At 37.6% G+C, this 16,774-nt stretch overlaps 3 protein-coding genes across 13 annotated transcripts; 2 read left to right on the forward strand and 1 right to left on the reverse strand.

Moving 5' to 3' along the window:
• The first annotated feature begins 1,206 nt into the window (after window positions 1-1,206).
• LOC120009658 (inositol-pentakisphosphate 2-kinase-like) lies at window positions 1,207-6,355 on the forward strand. Of its 6 annotated transcripts, none has more exons than XM_038860321.1 (9): window positions 1,207-1,731; window positions 1,917-2,047; window positions 2,152-2,379; window positions 3,083-3,230; window positions 3,965-4,005; window positions 4,097-4,207; window positions 4,395-4,994; window positions 5,425-5,828; window positions 5,904-6,355. In XM_038860321.1, the coding sequence occupies exons 2-8, from the start codon at window positions 1,925-1,927 to the stop codon at window positions 5,581-5,583; spliced, it is 1,410 nt and encodes a 469-aa protein (XP_038716249.1). In that variant the 5' UTR covers window positions 1,207-1,731; window positions 1,917-1,924; the 3' UTR covers window positions 5,584-5,828; window positions 5,904-6,355. The 6 variants fall into 6 exon arrangements, with proteins under 6 accessions (XP_038716249.1, XP_038716253.1, XP_038716252.1 ...); XM_038860325.1 differs by having other exon boundaries at window positions 1,936-2,047; XM_038860324.1 differs by having other exon boundaries at window positions 1,208-1,731; window positions 1,946-2,047.
• A 461-nt stretch (window positions 6,356-6,816) lies between these two features.
• Window positions 6,817-8,624, forward strand: LOC120009221 (scopoletin 8-hydroxylase). Its single transcript, XM_038859699.1, has 3 exons — window positions 6,817-7,329; window positions 7,788-8,127; window positions 8,233-8,624. Exons 1-3 carry the CDS (start codon window positions 6,839-6,841, stop codon window positions 8,485-8,487), a joined length of 1,086 nt encoding a protein of 361 aa, XP_038715627.1. The 5' UTR covers window positions 6,817-6,838; the 3' UTR covers window positions 8,488-8,624.
• LOC120009219 (phosphatidylinositol/phosphatidylcholine transfer protein SFH6-like) lies at window positions 7,984-16,241 on the reverse strand. 6 transcript variants are annotated; one of them, XM_038859695.1, is made up of 15 exons: window positions 15,631-16,027; window positions 15,055-15,355; window positions 14,129-14,228; window positions 13,652-13,918; window positions 13,366-13,443; window positions 12,871-12,972; window positions 12,717-12,766; window positions 12,535-12,634; window positions 12,337-12,435; window positions 12,113-12,226; window positions 10,966-11,104; window positions 10,079-10,443; window positions 9,417-9,491; window positions 9,262-9,317; window positions 7,984-8,121 (listed from the first exon to the last, which is right to left on the reverse strand). In XM_038859695.1, exons 1-14 carry the CDS (start codon window positions 15,662-15,664, stop codon window positions 9,297-9,299), a joined length of 1,845 nt encoding a protein of 614 aa, XP_038715623.1. In that variant the 5' UTR covers window positions 15,665-16,027; the 3' UTR covers window positions 7,984-8,121; window positions 9,262-9,296. The 6 variants fall into 6 exon arrangements, with proteins under 6 accessions (XP_038715623.1, XP_038715624.1, XP_038715622.1 ...); XM_038859696.1 differs by lacking the exon at window positions 7,984-8,121 and adding an exon at window positions 8,750-9,175; XM_038859694.1 differs by lacking the exon at window positions 7,984-8,121 and adding an exon at window positions 16,068-16,241 and having other exon boundaries at window positions 9,210-9,317; window positions 15,631-15,856.
• Window positions 16,242-16,774: the final 533 nt, after the last annotated feature.

The raw sequence follows: 16,774 nt of genomic DNA on the forward strand, positions 1-16,774 counted from the left end.
TGTTGGTTTGATCCCAAATGTTGATTGAATTTAATACTTGCTTGCACTAAAATTCCTCCTCCCCACCTCTTCCTCCTCCTTCCACTGATTTGATATGCCATTTCTCAATCTAGATTTGTTCTTTTTAAATATTTTTATGTTGACTAAAGATTTTGCAAGGTTTCTTTTCTTGGGTTCTAGACAAGGTACATGTTTAGTAAACAACAGTTATGTTTTACCAATCCATACTCTAGCTAGGGTCCTCAAGCACTCAATCATTCTATGGGTAGATGGGACACATTTATTGCATCATCAAATGCATATATAATGCCGGACAACATCATGTATGGTGTCTAATACATCTACGTACGCCGGACAACATCATGTATGGTGTCTAATACATCTACCTTTCCAAGACACCATTATTGAATTGCTAGGCATTTAGATGTGTCATAAAATAATGAAAGGGACTTGTATGGATATTTTGCAACCTATGACTTCTATGTACAAGAAAGAAAAATCATTAACAGTAGAGAAAGTAGTTGAGCTTTAATAATTTCCAACAACAAAACTAGCAATCAATCATCGGTGTTTCTGGTGTGCTTCGGTGACATATGTTTGGTTTTATAGTGATGAGATTTTCGTATTTTAGGGAGATCGACATATCTTGTTAAAGGAAAAACCAAGATCATTGCAGTAGATCCAAATTATAATATATGTGTTGTTTTTTTGTTCAATTTTTGTTATCTGGTGTAGAACGATGGAGTACGGAATCATTTGGCGGTCATCCAGCAATGTCTAGTGTAATACTGTCCATAAAGATGGAGTACAACAAAGAGAATTAAAAAAGCAAAAAAAACATAAACACTAAGACGATCCGAGTGTCTATGGGTCTTAATTAGTTAATTTATTGGATAACTTAATACAATCAGCTGTATGAATTTTCAAGAGTCTAAGAGAGTAAGAGACAATGTTTTTATGTTATAGTAATTATTCAAATTATCTATTTAGAATTATTTACGTCCATTGTATTGTGGTCGCGAGCCGCCTAAGTTGGTCTGGGCTTCTGAAGTGGCCCAATTCAATTTAGTAGTCAAACGGGCCCAATTACTATGAATATGCCGGTATCTAGTCCATTTTGTAATACTGTTATGCAAAATATCCAGCCCACTAAAGTGGGATTGGCCCAAAACGGCGAATCTTTGCGTTCTCATCGTCGTGGACCGCGTGACTTGGTCTCTCGACGTCCTCTTTTTCCATGTTCGCATTAGGTTCTGAGGGGTTTTAGGGTTTTTCGTAAAATTTACAGCTTGACACGCACTTGAGGGGTGCCTGCCAGGTGCTCGATGAATTGCTCCAATGATGGTAACACGTATCGGTATGGTGTAAGGTTCCTTGTCTGATCATGACTCTATACTAATGTATGACGTCGAGTGCTCTCTGATCCCTAGCTATTAAAACCACCTCGAATGCGATAGTGCAAAGGTAGTCGCCAAATAAACAATTTGTTCTTCAGTCAACAGAGAACCAGCTGCGAGACAACCCATTTTGATTTAATTATACTGAAGTGTTCTCCTCCTTTCTTCAATCTGCAATTAAATTGCGTTTCGTCCAAGTTCCACAAAGTCTCCATTGATTGCAAGCAAGACATAACGCGTTTTTGTTACGCAATTGGGTACTTTTGGATATTCTGCTGCGTTTCTCTTCAGTTTCTCCTCCAACCAAAAGATCGAATTTTTTTAATCAGATAAGGTATTCAGATATATTTTAGCTTTTCTTTTTAGACATTCTATCACAGTATTCCTCTCGTCTTTTGACTTCACTTTCCATGGTTATTTTAATAAAGGCAGATCTTTTAAACGGTTTATTCTGAAAAATTCTATTACTTTAATAAAACAGTTCACTTTCTGTTGCTTTATAACTGTTGGATATGTAAGGATGTTGAATGAATCTAAGAATTCACCAGATGGAAGTGGTTTTACAAGAAAAGGATGCAGCTGATTGGGTTTACAGAGGTGAGGGGGGTGCTAATCTTGTCCTTGCATACTGCGGATCCTCTCCAGCTTTTGTACGCCCTCTCATTTTGTTTGTTTGTTTGTTGGAGATTTTAAATTAAGATTTTTGATGCAAAGTGTAGTTTTTAATGTCAATCTTTGTGTACCTGTTTGTAAGGTTGGGAAAGTGATGCGGGTGCAGAAGGAAAAAAGGGAGAAAAGTCATGGTCATCGGAGGAAAAAGTCTGAAAGGCCCAAGAGTCCGTCGAGTTTAACGGTGGAGGAACGACTTCTATGGAAAGATGCTGGAGAGCTTATATCATCTCCTACTAAAGAAATTATGGAGCAAGTATATGTGCAGCATGTTATCAGTCCTTTATTAGGTCCCAAACATGTCGATCCTGGGGTATGATTGAATTTTATGTACTCTGATATTATTCATTGTAGCTATTTATGTTGGATATGTTCCACAAGTATTGCTATTAGAAGGAGTTAGTCATTCTCATTGTCACATTTACAGCAAGCTCGGTAAAGTGATCCTTGGCGAGAAACAGAAATAACATAATGAGATCTGTATTATTGGTAATAGGATCATTTGTAATAGACTTCCCACTTCAATTGCAAGACTTTCTAAGCAATCATAGACACGCTGACAACCTTACTATTGCTGGATTTGTTCAATGCATTGATTTGGAGAATTTTTTTTTGTTGCATTTTTTAATGAATATCTAATGTACTGGGGCGGCCAAATCAGATAGCTTTCAGTAGTGTTGAGTGTCTAATTAGTTTGCTTGATAATTATACTAGAGGGTGACAAGTATCTCCCTGAGCGGTCTGACGATGCTCTTTTCTGGGTTACATTGTAAAAGGAGGCCATATTCTATTGTTGGTATCAAGACATATTAGAGAACAGGAGAAAGGAAAATAAATTATTTAGTAATGCCTTTTCCTATTTGGAATTTTGGAACCATTCTTTTTCTTTTTGGAATTTTGGAACCATTCTTCTTCTTTTTTTTTGGAAATTTCTCACTTACAGTTTATTTGCTAACATTTTCAAATGTAACATTATAATTGGCATTGTTGATGTTTGCTTGTTTGGTTCCTGGCAGATCCGTATTCTTGTATCTAGGGAATTTCTTGAATCAATTGAAAAGAATGTGATTTTTCAGCGTCCTGCTTGGCGAGTTGATGCTGCCCGGGTTGATATGAGTCGTGATTCCACGCTTCTTATGTCTGACCATTCCCTCTTTCCTCTTGGTAATGTTCATATCATTATCATTTTGGCACCGTCATGGTCCATATTGCATTTTCAAGTATATGAAAACTTTTCTGCGCTTGTAACTTTAGTTTTAACATCATAAAACCAGTATAATTGAGTTGAATGATAATGTTAGTTCAACAGTAAGGTTGCATCCTTAATTTGGTTCTCAGGAACTCAGGTTTCTATCTTTTTCCCCCTCCATGTATGTTCATATGAGTTAGTGGCTCTGTAAAGCCCCTATCTCCTTGTGCTTCATTTTTGGCCAATATTATATTTTAGTAGGTATGTTTAAATGAACATACACTATTACATGGATGACTATACATCTTCTGCAAGGACAGTTGTGAAGCAGGGGTGGAGAACTTAGTGGTAATCCTACCATAATGCCTGTTGAAAGTTTTTTTGTTATGAATTTTGGGGGTGGGGGGGAAGGAAAGCATTTATGTTGTAAGTTGCAAACTCGCCAATTAACACATAGCATGGTAATTTGACTTACTTTGTAAGCAGGATGCCTCATGATATCTGGAAGCTCATGCTAAGGGACCTTTCTGGTTACTGAGCACTTATGCATCCTGGGATGTATTGTTGTCTCATGTTATATACTTGGTGAACAGTTCGTTTGATCCTTAGAGACAAGGACCTAACTTTTTCATGACATGGTTGAATGGTAGATTATGTTTTTGTAATATCACATGAATACTGGCAGTTTATTTTATGTTGCTTATTTCAGGTACTCTGAAAGGTCAACCCTTCCTATCTGTGGAGATAAAGGTGCTTTCCTATAGTTTTTTAACCTCTTGTGTTTTTCTTTCCTCGTGTTCTTTCAAATGATAGCTTTCCTTCAATTTGTTACCATAAATAGCCCAAATGTGGATATCTCCCCTTTTCAAGATATATTGCTGAGAGAAATGCCATTAAAAGAAGCATCACTCGTTTTAAAATGCATCAAGTCCTGAAGTTGCGCCAACATGAGGTAATATCTCTTCCTTTCGCTTTAGTCTTATTGTCACTATTTTTTCCTAGAAGTTGAATCTTTTGTTTTATTGCTTCCCACTTATACTGGGGCTGTCGTGTTTGCTACTCAGGTCTTACACATTGATGTTAGTGTGATTTTTTCCTGATTACTGTGTGACTCAAGTATTTTCCAAATTATGTTTCAGATATCAGAACTTAGTGAATATGATCCGCTGAATCTCTTCTCTGGTTCCAAGGGCAGAATACAAAAAGCCATTAAAGCTCTTTATGCCACCCCTCAAAACAACTTTCGTGTATTTTTGAATGGTTCACTTATATTGGGGGGATTGGGTGGTGGCACGAACAAAACTAATATCGGTACTGAGGAAGCATTTGAAAATCAACTCAAATGTCTCATTCAGGCAGGTAATGGCATGCGCACAGAGAGTTTTATCCATCTTGTTACTGAGGCAGTTTATAATTCTGGAGTACTGGATCGACTCTTAGAAGCCCAGAAACTTGATAATCTTGATATTGAAGGGGCAATACATGCATATTATGACATTATTTCTCAACCTTGCCGGGTATGTGGAGAACTGGGTGAAGATGAACTGCCACACAGATACGCCTCCTTGCATTCCATTCCTTTGGATGAGAGCTTGAAGATTGTGAAGGACTTTTTGATAGCTGTGACTGTAAAGGATTGCAGTATGATGATCAGCTTTAGACCTAGAGTAGATGGGGAATTGGGATCTTCGTATAACTGTGTTTACTTGGAATCAACCAAGCAATCATTTGATTATAAGGTATGCAGCCCTGCCTTTACCATACTGAATTTAAACCTGTATGCGTGATGTCAAATTACCGGTATCATATGAAGATTAGCTTTGGCGCGGTAATTCAGTTTTCCTAGCAATATCTTTGTTCTAGCACTAATAGTGCCAAAACATGCTATTTATGCCATACAATGAACATAGGCTCTGTTAATATAACTGAAACTCTTACTGTATAACTAGTGAACTAGTCCAATATGAGTAGAGTCAGTAGACTGTTCAGTTGTTGGGTAGATAATGTTTCGTTTGCTGACGTTCTAATGATCTATTGCCTTGAAATGCATGTTGAATCCATAGATTATCTTATTGTCGTGCTTAATATATTAATGGCTACATGTTCACTTTGCCTAGAAGATACATCCTCTCGTCTTCCATATTGATACCGAATTATGATTTGTCATAGGTACATTTCATTGACCTGGATTTGAAACCTCTGAGGAAGATGGAAGACTATTATAATTTAGACAAGAAAATATTGAAATGCTATACAGAAGAGGCAAACACGAAAGATGGAGCAGACAAGGCTTTGACTATGCAGCCTTATGAAACTATAAGTTTATAGAGAAAAAAAAAAAATAATGCTGTGGAATATACACTTTGTACTGAATTCTACTGGTAAGGATCTTCTTTCTCCTTTTTTATGTGGCATATCATCTCAAGTTTGACGTTTATGATTTAGACTTGAAGGAGGTCCAACGCGATTCAGATTTGAGGAGACTCTTTGATTGGTACTGGTACAGTGGTAGTCTGTCTGTATTAGTGATTGAGGATATCGATGGATCTCTTGAGTCCGTGGGAGATGATAAGGTAAACACACTCATCTCTCATTTGTAGTAGTGCAACAATCAATATCAATTGAGGCCATGCCCTCTGGTTTTGCAGGTTACACTGGTGGGTCTGCTAAACTTCATAGATGGGTTGTGGTAACAAGGACTGCTAAGACCGGGACGGATGGATATGCTCATTCTCATGTCCTACTGCACCCCGACTGGCTTAAAATTCGAAATTCAAACCTACCTGAGAATTATAAAGTGGGAAAGAAATGTGCAGAGGGACTCGACAGCAGAACTGTCTGTATGAAGAGAGGAATACTTGACGTAGCTTTTCATGGGCCACTTGAGAGGCCCATCATGCACCAAACTTCTTTTGCATGCGTGGCGGCATGGGCCAAGCCCAAAAGCGACTTGAAGTGTTGAATACTGAATAGTTATTCCGCCTAGTCTAAAGGAGGTGTTTTTATGCTTTGAATAGAAATTAAACATTGTACCAACCAAACAGCATGAAAATTAACAGTTTCTGCTTGAATTTCACATTAATCAATTATCATACCTCAAGGTCAACTAGTGTCGAGCATCACCTAAATTCGCCTATGGATTGTAACAATATGTCTCTTCGCACTAATAACAATTTGTCCACTTCGGACCAATCAATATTGACATGCACATCTTTGTCTTCCATGGTACACCACTAGTGTTTGTTACTAGTTTGTACGTAGGCCTATTATATTTTGTCATTTACATCTTTTCTTGAGTGAGTGATGTGGAACAAAAATCTCTCTCAACACTGTCAAACTGGACACAACAGAAACTTTTGGTCTCGTTCACTTGAGTCGGGTGGGGTGTTACATGATGTTCTAACCTTAACGAATACCTTTAACAAAACGGTTTCTTTAATTCCTACCTGATGCTTCATGAATCATGCCTCTTGGTAGTTGGCCACACAAAGTACCTATAAATTAATGCGACTTTCTTACACCATTTATTGCCTTGTCAAGGTACACACACCAATTGCACTACTACACATTCTTCACCCAAAAAATGGCCACAAGTTTCTCACTGTTTAACTTTGTTGTTCAAGATGGCAATGGAGTCAAAGGCATGGTGGACATATTAGGCATTTCAGAAGTACCAGAGCAATACATACAACCACCATACGAGCGTATTGACAAGGAAAATGCACATTCACATGGGCTACCACCAATTGACTTGTCAAAGCTAGATGGTCCTGACCATGACCAAGTGGTGAACCAAATAGCTGCTGCTGCTGAGACTCTTGGGTTCTTCCAAGTGGTTAACCATGGCGTCCCGGTGGAGCTGCTCGAGTCGCTTAAGGCTGCTGCGCATGAATTCTTCGGTCAGCCGCCGGAGAAGAAGGCGGTTTATCTAAAAGGGGTTAGTCCTAGCCCTTTAGTGAAGTATGGGACTAGTTTTGTTCCTGATAAAGAGAAAGCATTGGAGTGGAAAGACTATCTTAGTATGGCCTATACTGGTGATGTTGAAGCTCTTCAACATTGGCCTAACCAATGCAAGTAAGTATTCTCTTAATCCCTTTTATTCTTCAAAAACATTAATTACCTAGCGCCGATTTTGCTAAAGATCAGTAGTCCATACGAATTAGCACTAAAATTGATTAAACAAAGGGGATTGTTGGGATACACATCTTAATTAGAGTCCCAAAAGGTTAAAACCACTTGGGTGATGGCCCTTGTGGTAAATCTCTATGGGGTCAAAATGTATGGACTTGGAAATCAAAAGGTACTGAGCTCGATTTTCATTGAGAGCAATACTTTTGTGACCACACGCTAGACTTTGACCTAACTCACCACGTTATCAAGTAGAAAACTTCTGTACGCACGGATCTTGACAGTCCGAGTTTAAGCCCACATTGGATGTCAAAAGAGTAACCTTATATGGTGTCATTCGGTTAAAAAAAAACCACATAATGGTCAAGTATGGAAATACTATCTGATTCGTTTTTTTCCCGCAGGAATGTAGCACTCGAATACTTGAGATCATCAATCAATATGGTGAGGAAACTGTTACAAGCACTGTTGGAAAAGCTTGAAGTGAAACTTGATGATTCAGAGATTGATGCACTTATTGGTTCTAAGATGGTGAACATGAACTTCTATCCAGCTTGCCCTAGTCCAGACCTCACAGTCGGCGTGGGGCGCCATTCCGACATGGGCACGCTAACCGTGTTACTGCAAGATGGGATTGGTGGCTTGTATGTGAAGGTTGAAGACAATCTGGAAATTCCAGACCAGTGGGTAGAGATCCCACCTATTCCAGGTGCTTTGGTCATCAACATTGGTGACACACTACAGGTTAGAAAAAAAAAAATCACAAGTAGAAAAATATTTCATTCGTTTGTTTCTTAAGACATAAGAAATTGAGCTAGTATCATGTTTCTTCATACTTAATTTTCCTAGATATTAAGCAATGGAAGATACAGAAGTGCTGAACATAGAGTTCGTACTACAAGCAAAGAGGCTAGAGTGTCAATTCCTATATTCACAATGCCTAAACCAGCAGAGAAGATTGCGCCGCTGCCCGAGTTGGTGAAGAGAGATGGTACTGTGGCTCATTACAGAGAGTTTGTGTTTCAAGAGTACATGAACAACTTCTTTGGAAATGCTCATGAAGGAAAGAAGTCTCTGGATTTTGCTGCAATGCCTAGTACTTAAGAAGGATCGGATCTCCATCATGTCTACATGTTTTGTATTTCTTCTACTTCAATTTTCCTTTTATGCTACCTAAAGCTGTTCTGCCAATGCATGCTTTACCAAGACATTGATGTAATAAAGAACTGTTGTATCTTCAAGTTCAGAAGCAATTTAATGTTTGGAAGTGTTTTTGGTCTATGAACACTAGGACTAATGAAACCAGAGAAATATGCCTCAATCTAGTAAGTAGAGCTAACATATCCAGACCTCATATTTCACCTCTGTTTCTTTGATCAGAAACACATTCAATCTCAAGAAAGACTTTCTTCTCACAGCACAAACAACTGGGGGAACCACCATGCTAATGTGAACTGAAGCGGCTCCATTCCAACTGTCAGGCACCTTAGGGAATAAAAACAACATAGTTCTATCTCCAAACTAGGTGCTTTTAAATTCTATCTACTGATCAATTCTGAATTACTGAATTAAGAATCTATGGGATGATATAGATTAGTAAATAAAAAGCTCCTAAACGATTTAAAACTAAATTTTCTAGTTATTTATTTCATAATCATACCAATAATTTGGTCTTTCTAATACAGGAGCAACTTTACACTAGGAGACGGCTTCCTTGAAGAGAACTTATGCACTTCTCAAATTGGAAGAATGCCATGGATTTCTCATTTTACATTGTACCGAATTTTGTATTCTGAAATACTCAAATAACCAAGTTTGAAGTTCTGCTCAAATATACAAGAACGGATTATAAAATTGATGAAACAAAAATGGGCATACCGTAGTATAGTTCGTGCTGTACATTAATCTCCACTTCACCAGCAACATTTCTTCTTCTGCAAACAAATTGATTCACATGATGAGAACAGAAAATTAATTTAGTTTTGCTTCTGCTTTTGAAGAATTCATGAAGAGCTATAATCTTTTCAACATACTTGCAACTTGGCTCGCTCCACTCTGTCAATGTAGGCAAGAAGTTCTTCCTGCCTAATCAAGGCTTCATGCAGAGCCTGTAAAAAAAATAAACTTATAAAACAGATGTCACTGTTGCTACATGGTTTGGCAAGGATTTAATCATCCTCAAAGACTTTTCCCAAATATTTTGGAAATGGTTCATCGAATTTTATACAGAGAAACAAATTATTTGGGATCACTATGTGGATCCTCCTTCCTTTCCTGTTTGTTTCAGTAGCTCTCCACTAATCCAGTAATGTCCAATCGTCCATGTCATTTTTTCCCTCACTTGTATTGGCTTCATTATCCTCCTCTCTTTTTCTCCCTTTTAAGTACATTTCTTACTTGAACTTTCTCGATTTTTCATGTTGGAGCATAAAATTTCAATGCTACACACATCAAAAATCTTTTATGCATTTTATTCTTGATGGGAGCTTCCCTACCCTAGGTCACCTAAGTTTCATAGGTTATGCTTCTGCACATCCAATGTAATACCCTTATCCCATTACATTTACATTTTTGAGCAATTTGTCTCTAACAATTCCAATATTCTAAGTCAGGTATATCAGCTACTTTTCAAATGAGTAGAGGCGGTAAAGAAATGATTTTCCACGAGGATGATATAAAATTGGATAGAAATCACCTTTTTAGTAGAAATTAGCTCCGCTTCCAGTGCATCCACACGATAAACAGCAGCATTTAGCAACTCCTCCTTCTCACGAGGCATCTCAGAAGGCTTTGCCTGCAGCATATCAACCTTCTCCTCAAGTTCATGCAGCCTTTTAATGATAGATGAGCAGACATCAGGGAAGCATTCCTTGGGCTTCATATCCAGAGTCAGGTCAGGCATGTTGGTGGTGTTTCCAGGCACAGAACGTGTCCTAATTACCCATATCATCATCGATTGGGCGATAATAAAGAGGCTAATGAAGAAGCCCATTACTAAAGCCCAAACATGAACAAAAATTCCCTTTGGAGTACCATCTCTGCTCATCAGAGAGGGTGTTTCTGCAACATAATTCAATAGTTCGGAATCACATCATGGGAATATTATACCGGATAATAAAATTACTGCAAACACTAGTACTGATGCTGTCATGAAACTAAACTCTCAAGACGAATCATATGTCTCAAAATAACATAGCAAGCTAGGAGACTCAAATGTCCAAAGCCTGGATATGGTTCTTGAACAAAGTTGTCCAAATAGCAGAACCCTATACCCCTTACCAGGGTCTTGAGACATCAAATACTTCTCACGATGATATTGTACCATCACACACCCACAAAACAGCACATATGATATTTGTTATTTTTTATTAGAAAATAAAACATCAATTAAAGTCCATGATGGAAAATCCTTTGAAATGCACCATTATTCAACTTACAAGCAGATAAGATTCATAAGAATACTTGAGGGATCAGATTCATAACTTGATATTTGCTATTTAAAATTTGTTCTCAATTTGGAATATGCTATAAAAGCAAGGTCATACATGAAGGAACCAAACAGAGAGAGTTAAACTTGCTAACCTCTGGAAGTGCACGTCTCCTCAATCTTCAGAGGCACTTGTTTTTTCCATTCCAAATCAACAGTCTTGTCAATCATGGGGATGTTTTCATCATACTCAGATAAGCCAACCAGAGAGCTTCCCCTACCAGCCATACTAGCCTATATAACCATCAAGCATATTGAACATGAGTTCAAGATCAAGGGGGTTATATCTGTATTCATGCTCAACTGCTCAAAAGCCAATATCTCATTTCTTCAGCTTACAGAGTGCATGACACATGAACTCAAGAATAGAAACATATCATAGAAACAGTGCAATACACAAAAATAGAAACATAATAAATGAAAAAATTGGCCGAAACATGCATGAAAGCACGTACTGCTCATAACCATAGAAAAACATATCTCCAGTCCGCTCATAATTTAGATCAAATGATAATTCCTTACCGAAATATCAGCAAAGTAGGTCAAATATAAGGCTTAAAGTAAGCATGCCATGGACATAATGCACATTTGTAAAATCTAAGTCTCAAAAAGCAGACATGCCTCGGAAGGATTCTTTTTGGCTGTACAGAAATAGGCACGCCATTAGGATTTATGATAAATTTTACCACAGGAAAACGTGAGCCTAACCACCCTCGCTTCCTGTATGCTATTCTAAAAGAAAATAGTGTTCAGAAGTTCAAATACTTCGACAGCAGATGAGAAATCTATGGGGCAAAACAAAAATAATTATCCATATATTATTTAAGCACAATGAGTGGGGAGCGGAAAGTATTTTCAGACTACAAAAGAATTTATCTAGACTGGATTACTTTATTCCCCCCTGAATTCTGTGGACAGGTGTCAGCATCAAAGAAGAAACTCTCAAATTCCTATTTGAGATTTAACCATGAATGCATCAATCTCAACCCACAAGGCATACATTTCTAAAACTCCACCATGGTCTACAGAAAAAGAAACACATAAAGGTTCATATATGGACAGCAAAAAGAAAATGTACAACAGGTTGCATTCAAGGAAAATATGTTGCTCTTTAAAAGTAATCAAAACATATGCAATCCAAAAACCCATGAAAATCCAACTTCGTCTTCATAAATTATCAGCCAAACATTTTCACTCAACCTCATCCCAAAATGATGCCCTATTATCCTTAAAAATACTCACTTCTTCGCATACAGGAACCAAGCTTGGGTCCAAATAGCTCTTATTTGGTTTAGGAGAAGCACGTTCCTCGACCTCGGATCCTGACTCTGCAGTAGATGTGTCACTACTTTTCCCCTGTCAGCAAAAGTAAGTCTACAATTAGGAAATAAGAAACTGAACACTGCTAGAACAACATTAAATTTGCATGCTTGTGAGAGGACAATGAAAACTTTGCCACTCCATACCATTGCATTGTGCGGCTTCTCACAAGCAATCACCCTGCCATCATTGTCACAAACTGTAACGATCTGTCTAGAATACCGTGCTCCGCCATTATCAACCATCTGAATGCAGATAGATGTTCATATCATGTACACTACACTCCCAAAAGGATCAATTGTTGGTGTATAACAATTAAAACAAAAAACATCAATATACCAAACCTTTAATATATTTGGATCTTTCCATGGACCCTTATTAGATCTAATACAACCTCCTTCATCAGCACAGGTACAGCAACCACCAAGAAATTCAGGCAACTCACTAAACAAGCCCATGATAAATAAGTAGGATACAGTCAATACAACTTAAAAAAAAAAGGGTACTTGAGCAGAAAATTCACTACCTTGAATCTATTATTTCCAGTAATTTCTTCTGGTACCTGTTACCAAGGACCTGAGGAAAAATACTAAGAATTGGTGGCTACACTACCTATTTGTTAAAATTAGATAAGTTGATTCATGTAAATAAAGTATGAATTCACAATTTACAGAACCTACATGAATCTTGGTAGCTGTCGTAGGATCAAGAAAGGATTTCACAGTGTTCCAAAGTAGTCTAAAACCAGGACCAGCATTAATGATAAACATGCGATAAAGTGTCTGCAATATGCATTTCGTACAGTTATAGTCAAGCAGAAAATTTAAACGTAAATAAACCACATAAGAATATGATGAGCAAGGAACTACTTTAAGAATTGAAAATCACAGCCACATGTGAAACGTTCTTTATCTCAAAAGCATATGCTAATGGTACGTAAATGTGTCTCTCTTTATATACTACTCAAACACTCGACCTAATGTGTGGTTTGGGCTGAACCTATTAGAAGGCCTGACACTTGTTACATTTGATCACATCTCAAAGACATGTGAATCCTCAGAATGTGGCATTAGTCAGGGACTCCAATAGCATCTGAAATATCATTTTTATCAAGAGCTTAAGCTAATAAGAAGGTGAATCGTTTATCATTTATGCACTAATTTAACACCACATACCTCAGGATAGTTGTCACCGTCAATTTTCTGCAATCGCATGATGAGCTCTCGGGCAGACTTGGTTAAGTTTCGTGGACCCTAAAGAATGATTGTTTAGAATGAGCAAGATAGAAATTTAAATCTGGAATTATTCAGCCTCATTATAAATGATGTCCAGAAAAAAAAAAGTTAAATATTAAATTAGTAAATTACAATATCCTATATCCTCCCAATATTTTGGGTTCCCGAATAAGTAAAATAGAGATTTGAAAAACACTTTGAAAAAAAAAAAAACCTAACTGCATACCACGCCGCGAACATCCAAAATTGTTGTAGTCGAATCTATGTGCCTCTTAGCAGCAACTGAGCAAGCTGGAAACTTAACTGCAAGACAATGTTCCATCCCCTGTACGTGGTATCGCACATATTTTTCCAAAGTTGTTACGTGCATGAGCTTGTTAGCCTCAATTTTTCCCAGAATCTCAATGTAAACCGGTTTTCCCTCCTTATCAACTCCATGGAACCCTTGAGGGTAGTACTTTAGCACTTCATTCAACTCACTAAACTCAAAATCCTGAAAAGGAAAACTATCAACATCTCACAGAGGAAAGCAGTTTTAACTTAGTATATAACCCAATGGAAGCAAAATTCACCAACAGAGACAGAATGTTTGTGGACAGGAAAAATCAAATATTAGAGCCGAACTTGGCAAAAGGAGAGGAACTGCTAAAAACAGAAACTTAGATGGGCAGATAATGTTTTATCAGCCATTTAAAGAAATTACCTCCAAGATTGTATCAGCTCCAAAATCTTTCCTCCATTGAATCATGGCTGCCCACATATGCTTTGCTTTCTCAATATCAAATTTTCTAGCTTTCAAAAATCTGCAATGAAAATACTTGAGCATAAAGCTGTGCAGAGATACCAATACTAAGAATCAGCTGCATCTCATCTTTGATATGAAAAAGATATCTAGGATATTATGGTTCGTACATATATGAAAGGTTGGGAGCGATCAAATGCAGATCTAAGATGAAACACCAATGTACTGTAATTTAAGAGCAGATAAAATGCAGATCAGCCAACTAATTGCAAGAATTAAGAACAAATGCACAATGTGACTCATCAACTAATCAATTAAAAATGCTGCACACTCCAACACAACTAATTCAAGCTCACAATGGAGTACAATTAGGGACACAAAATACACAAAAAGTGCTGCTCATAAAATTCCATTCAAAGAGTACCCTCCACAGTTGAAATAAATCCAAAGAGGCATGGGGTGAATAAGGACATTGGAGGAGATTCGAGTGTGAGGTATCCCAATTTTTTCAGATAGAAGGATAAAAGGTTATCTATGGAATTATCCAATGATATATTATGTAATTAACATGTAAATCTGTAAAAAAGGCCAACACTCTCAGGAGTTGTATCGATTGGTTGAAAGGTATGAAAGAAAACGTTGTCCTAGGGAGTACGATACCTGTTGGTACCGGGTTCAAAGGACATCGACGGGAAGGTTTGGCACCTCGATGTCGGCTCGGGAATACGGTTTTATGAAACCATATGCTATGGCTCGAATCCGTAGTCAATCCTCAAATTACATGCATGAATTATGAAATAATTAAACATCACAGAAAAAAGTGGATTCTGAATCCAGTGCACATATGTCTCAGCTAACCATTTCGAGATTGAGGAAATGAATATAACCTCAACAACACATGATAATCATCATGTTTGGCAGAAAGCAAATCGTCTGAAATAAGGGCCTGTTGAAATGCATCCACAGCCTGCAACTCCTCCGCATCCCTAACATCCTCAATTGAAACAGAAGATACTCCAACTTCAAGTTTCTTCTTGCTTCTTCTCTTAAGAGAATGTCTAAATTTACTAGAAGCCTTCATGGCTTTCATCTTCAAATTCCCAATTCTAGTTCTCTTGTCATCCTCCGAGTTCTCAAAATCCAATTTCGATTCTCTTCTTTCATCATTGCTGGACGGCCCCTCAAAGCCTGTATTGAAGCCAAGACTGGATCAGGCCTAATCAGATGTAAAACTAAAACTAATGCAGAAGTATTACCAAGTATAAACATATAGCTAAGACAGAACAGAGTGAATAAACAATGAAATAATGAAAAGCTAAAAAATATAACTAGTAACCGACAATTCAAACCCTAAAAAATCCAAAAAAAGGGAGAAAACTCCGAATTCACACACACAGTTCAAAAACACCATAAACACATTACAAAAAGAGCAAAGAAACAGGATGATCAGTCGGTGGACTTACAAGGCCTAGCGAGACGACCGACTGGAGACGCCATGTGGAGTATGCTCCAAAATTGAAGAAAATTTCAAAAACAAAAAACGACGTGAATCCTATAAATTAAATTCTCTCTATCAAACTGAATCCCCGTCGATGGAGATAGCACTATTAGCATCGGAATTGCGCTGTACTAATACTCGCTAGACATGGCATCTCCGGAACCAAATAGAGTGGCCGATGGAGAGGAATTCTGGTTCCGAGGTCCGCAAATTGCAAACAAAGCGAGAGAGAAAAAGAGAGGGAGATGGTAAGATATTTATTATTATATTAAACCAAAACAAATTAGTGCACAGCAAGCTGAAGTAACAGTCATGGCGAAGCAAATACGGGTGGTAAAGAAGCATTTAGAGATAAGACGGTGCGTATAGAAGTAGATCCCAGATTCTGTACAGTAACGGTACCTCTCGCTTAAGCCTTGAAGTTGCCACCAGGCATCAATTGGCGTGGCCAAGTGTAACAGCTCTGCGCGCGAATATGCTGATGCTGTCGTCAAGTTCCGTCGGTTTGTCGTTTCATATCCCTATATCAGTTGCGGACGTTAATTTTAACTCAACAGTCAGAGTCTCCCTTCCGGGTTGAAGCGGTAGTTTCTCATACTATGGTCCCTTGTTAGGAACAGAGGCTTCAATTTCGACTCCAATTCTCCGTTAACATAATTCAATTTCGACTCCAATTCTCCGTTAAAATTATGTTAGTAGTGGCCTAAAACAAAGAACAAAAACTTCTCCGTTAAAATTATGTTAGAAGTAGCCTAATACAAAGAACAAAAACTTGTTCGAATGACCACTTCATCAATATTAAACTTCGGAGAGTCTTTGGTTGCAATTGGGCTAAACGCGCCACTTTTGGCTTGAACATACCTTATTTGAACAGAAAATAGTGTAATCAACGGTGCATTTGAAATTGAAGTTAAGGAGAACTCTTCCAATCTGGATACAACGTGATTGTATTTTCGGGCTCAAAAATTGTCCTCAATCAATCTTATTATTTTATTTATACTTTAACGTAAATAAATTCATCAAAAATTAATTAATATCCCTGAAAAATATCATAATTTACTCTCATCTCGTCACAATATTCAAATATGTCACACTTCCTCACCTCACGC

The sequence above is a fragment of the Tripterygium wilfordii genome, chromosome 11 (genome assembly GCF_013401445.1).
Source record: "Tripterygium wilfordii isolate XIE 37 chromosome 11, ASM1340144v1, whole genome shotgun sequence".
NCBI classification, from domain to species: Eukaryota; Viridiplantae; Streptophyta; class Magnoliopsida; order Celastrales; family Celastraceae; genus Tripterygium; species Tripterygium wilfordii.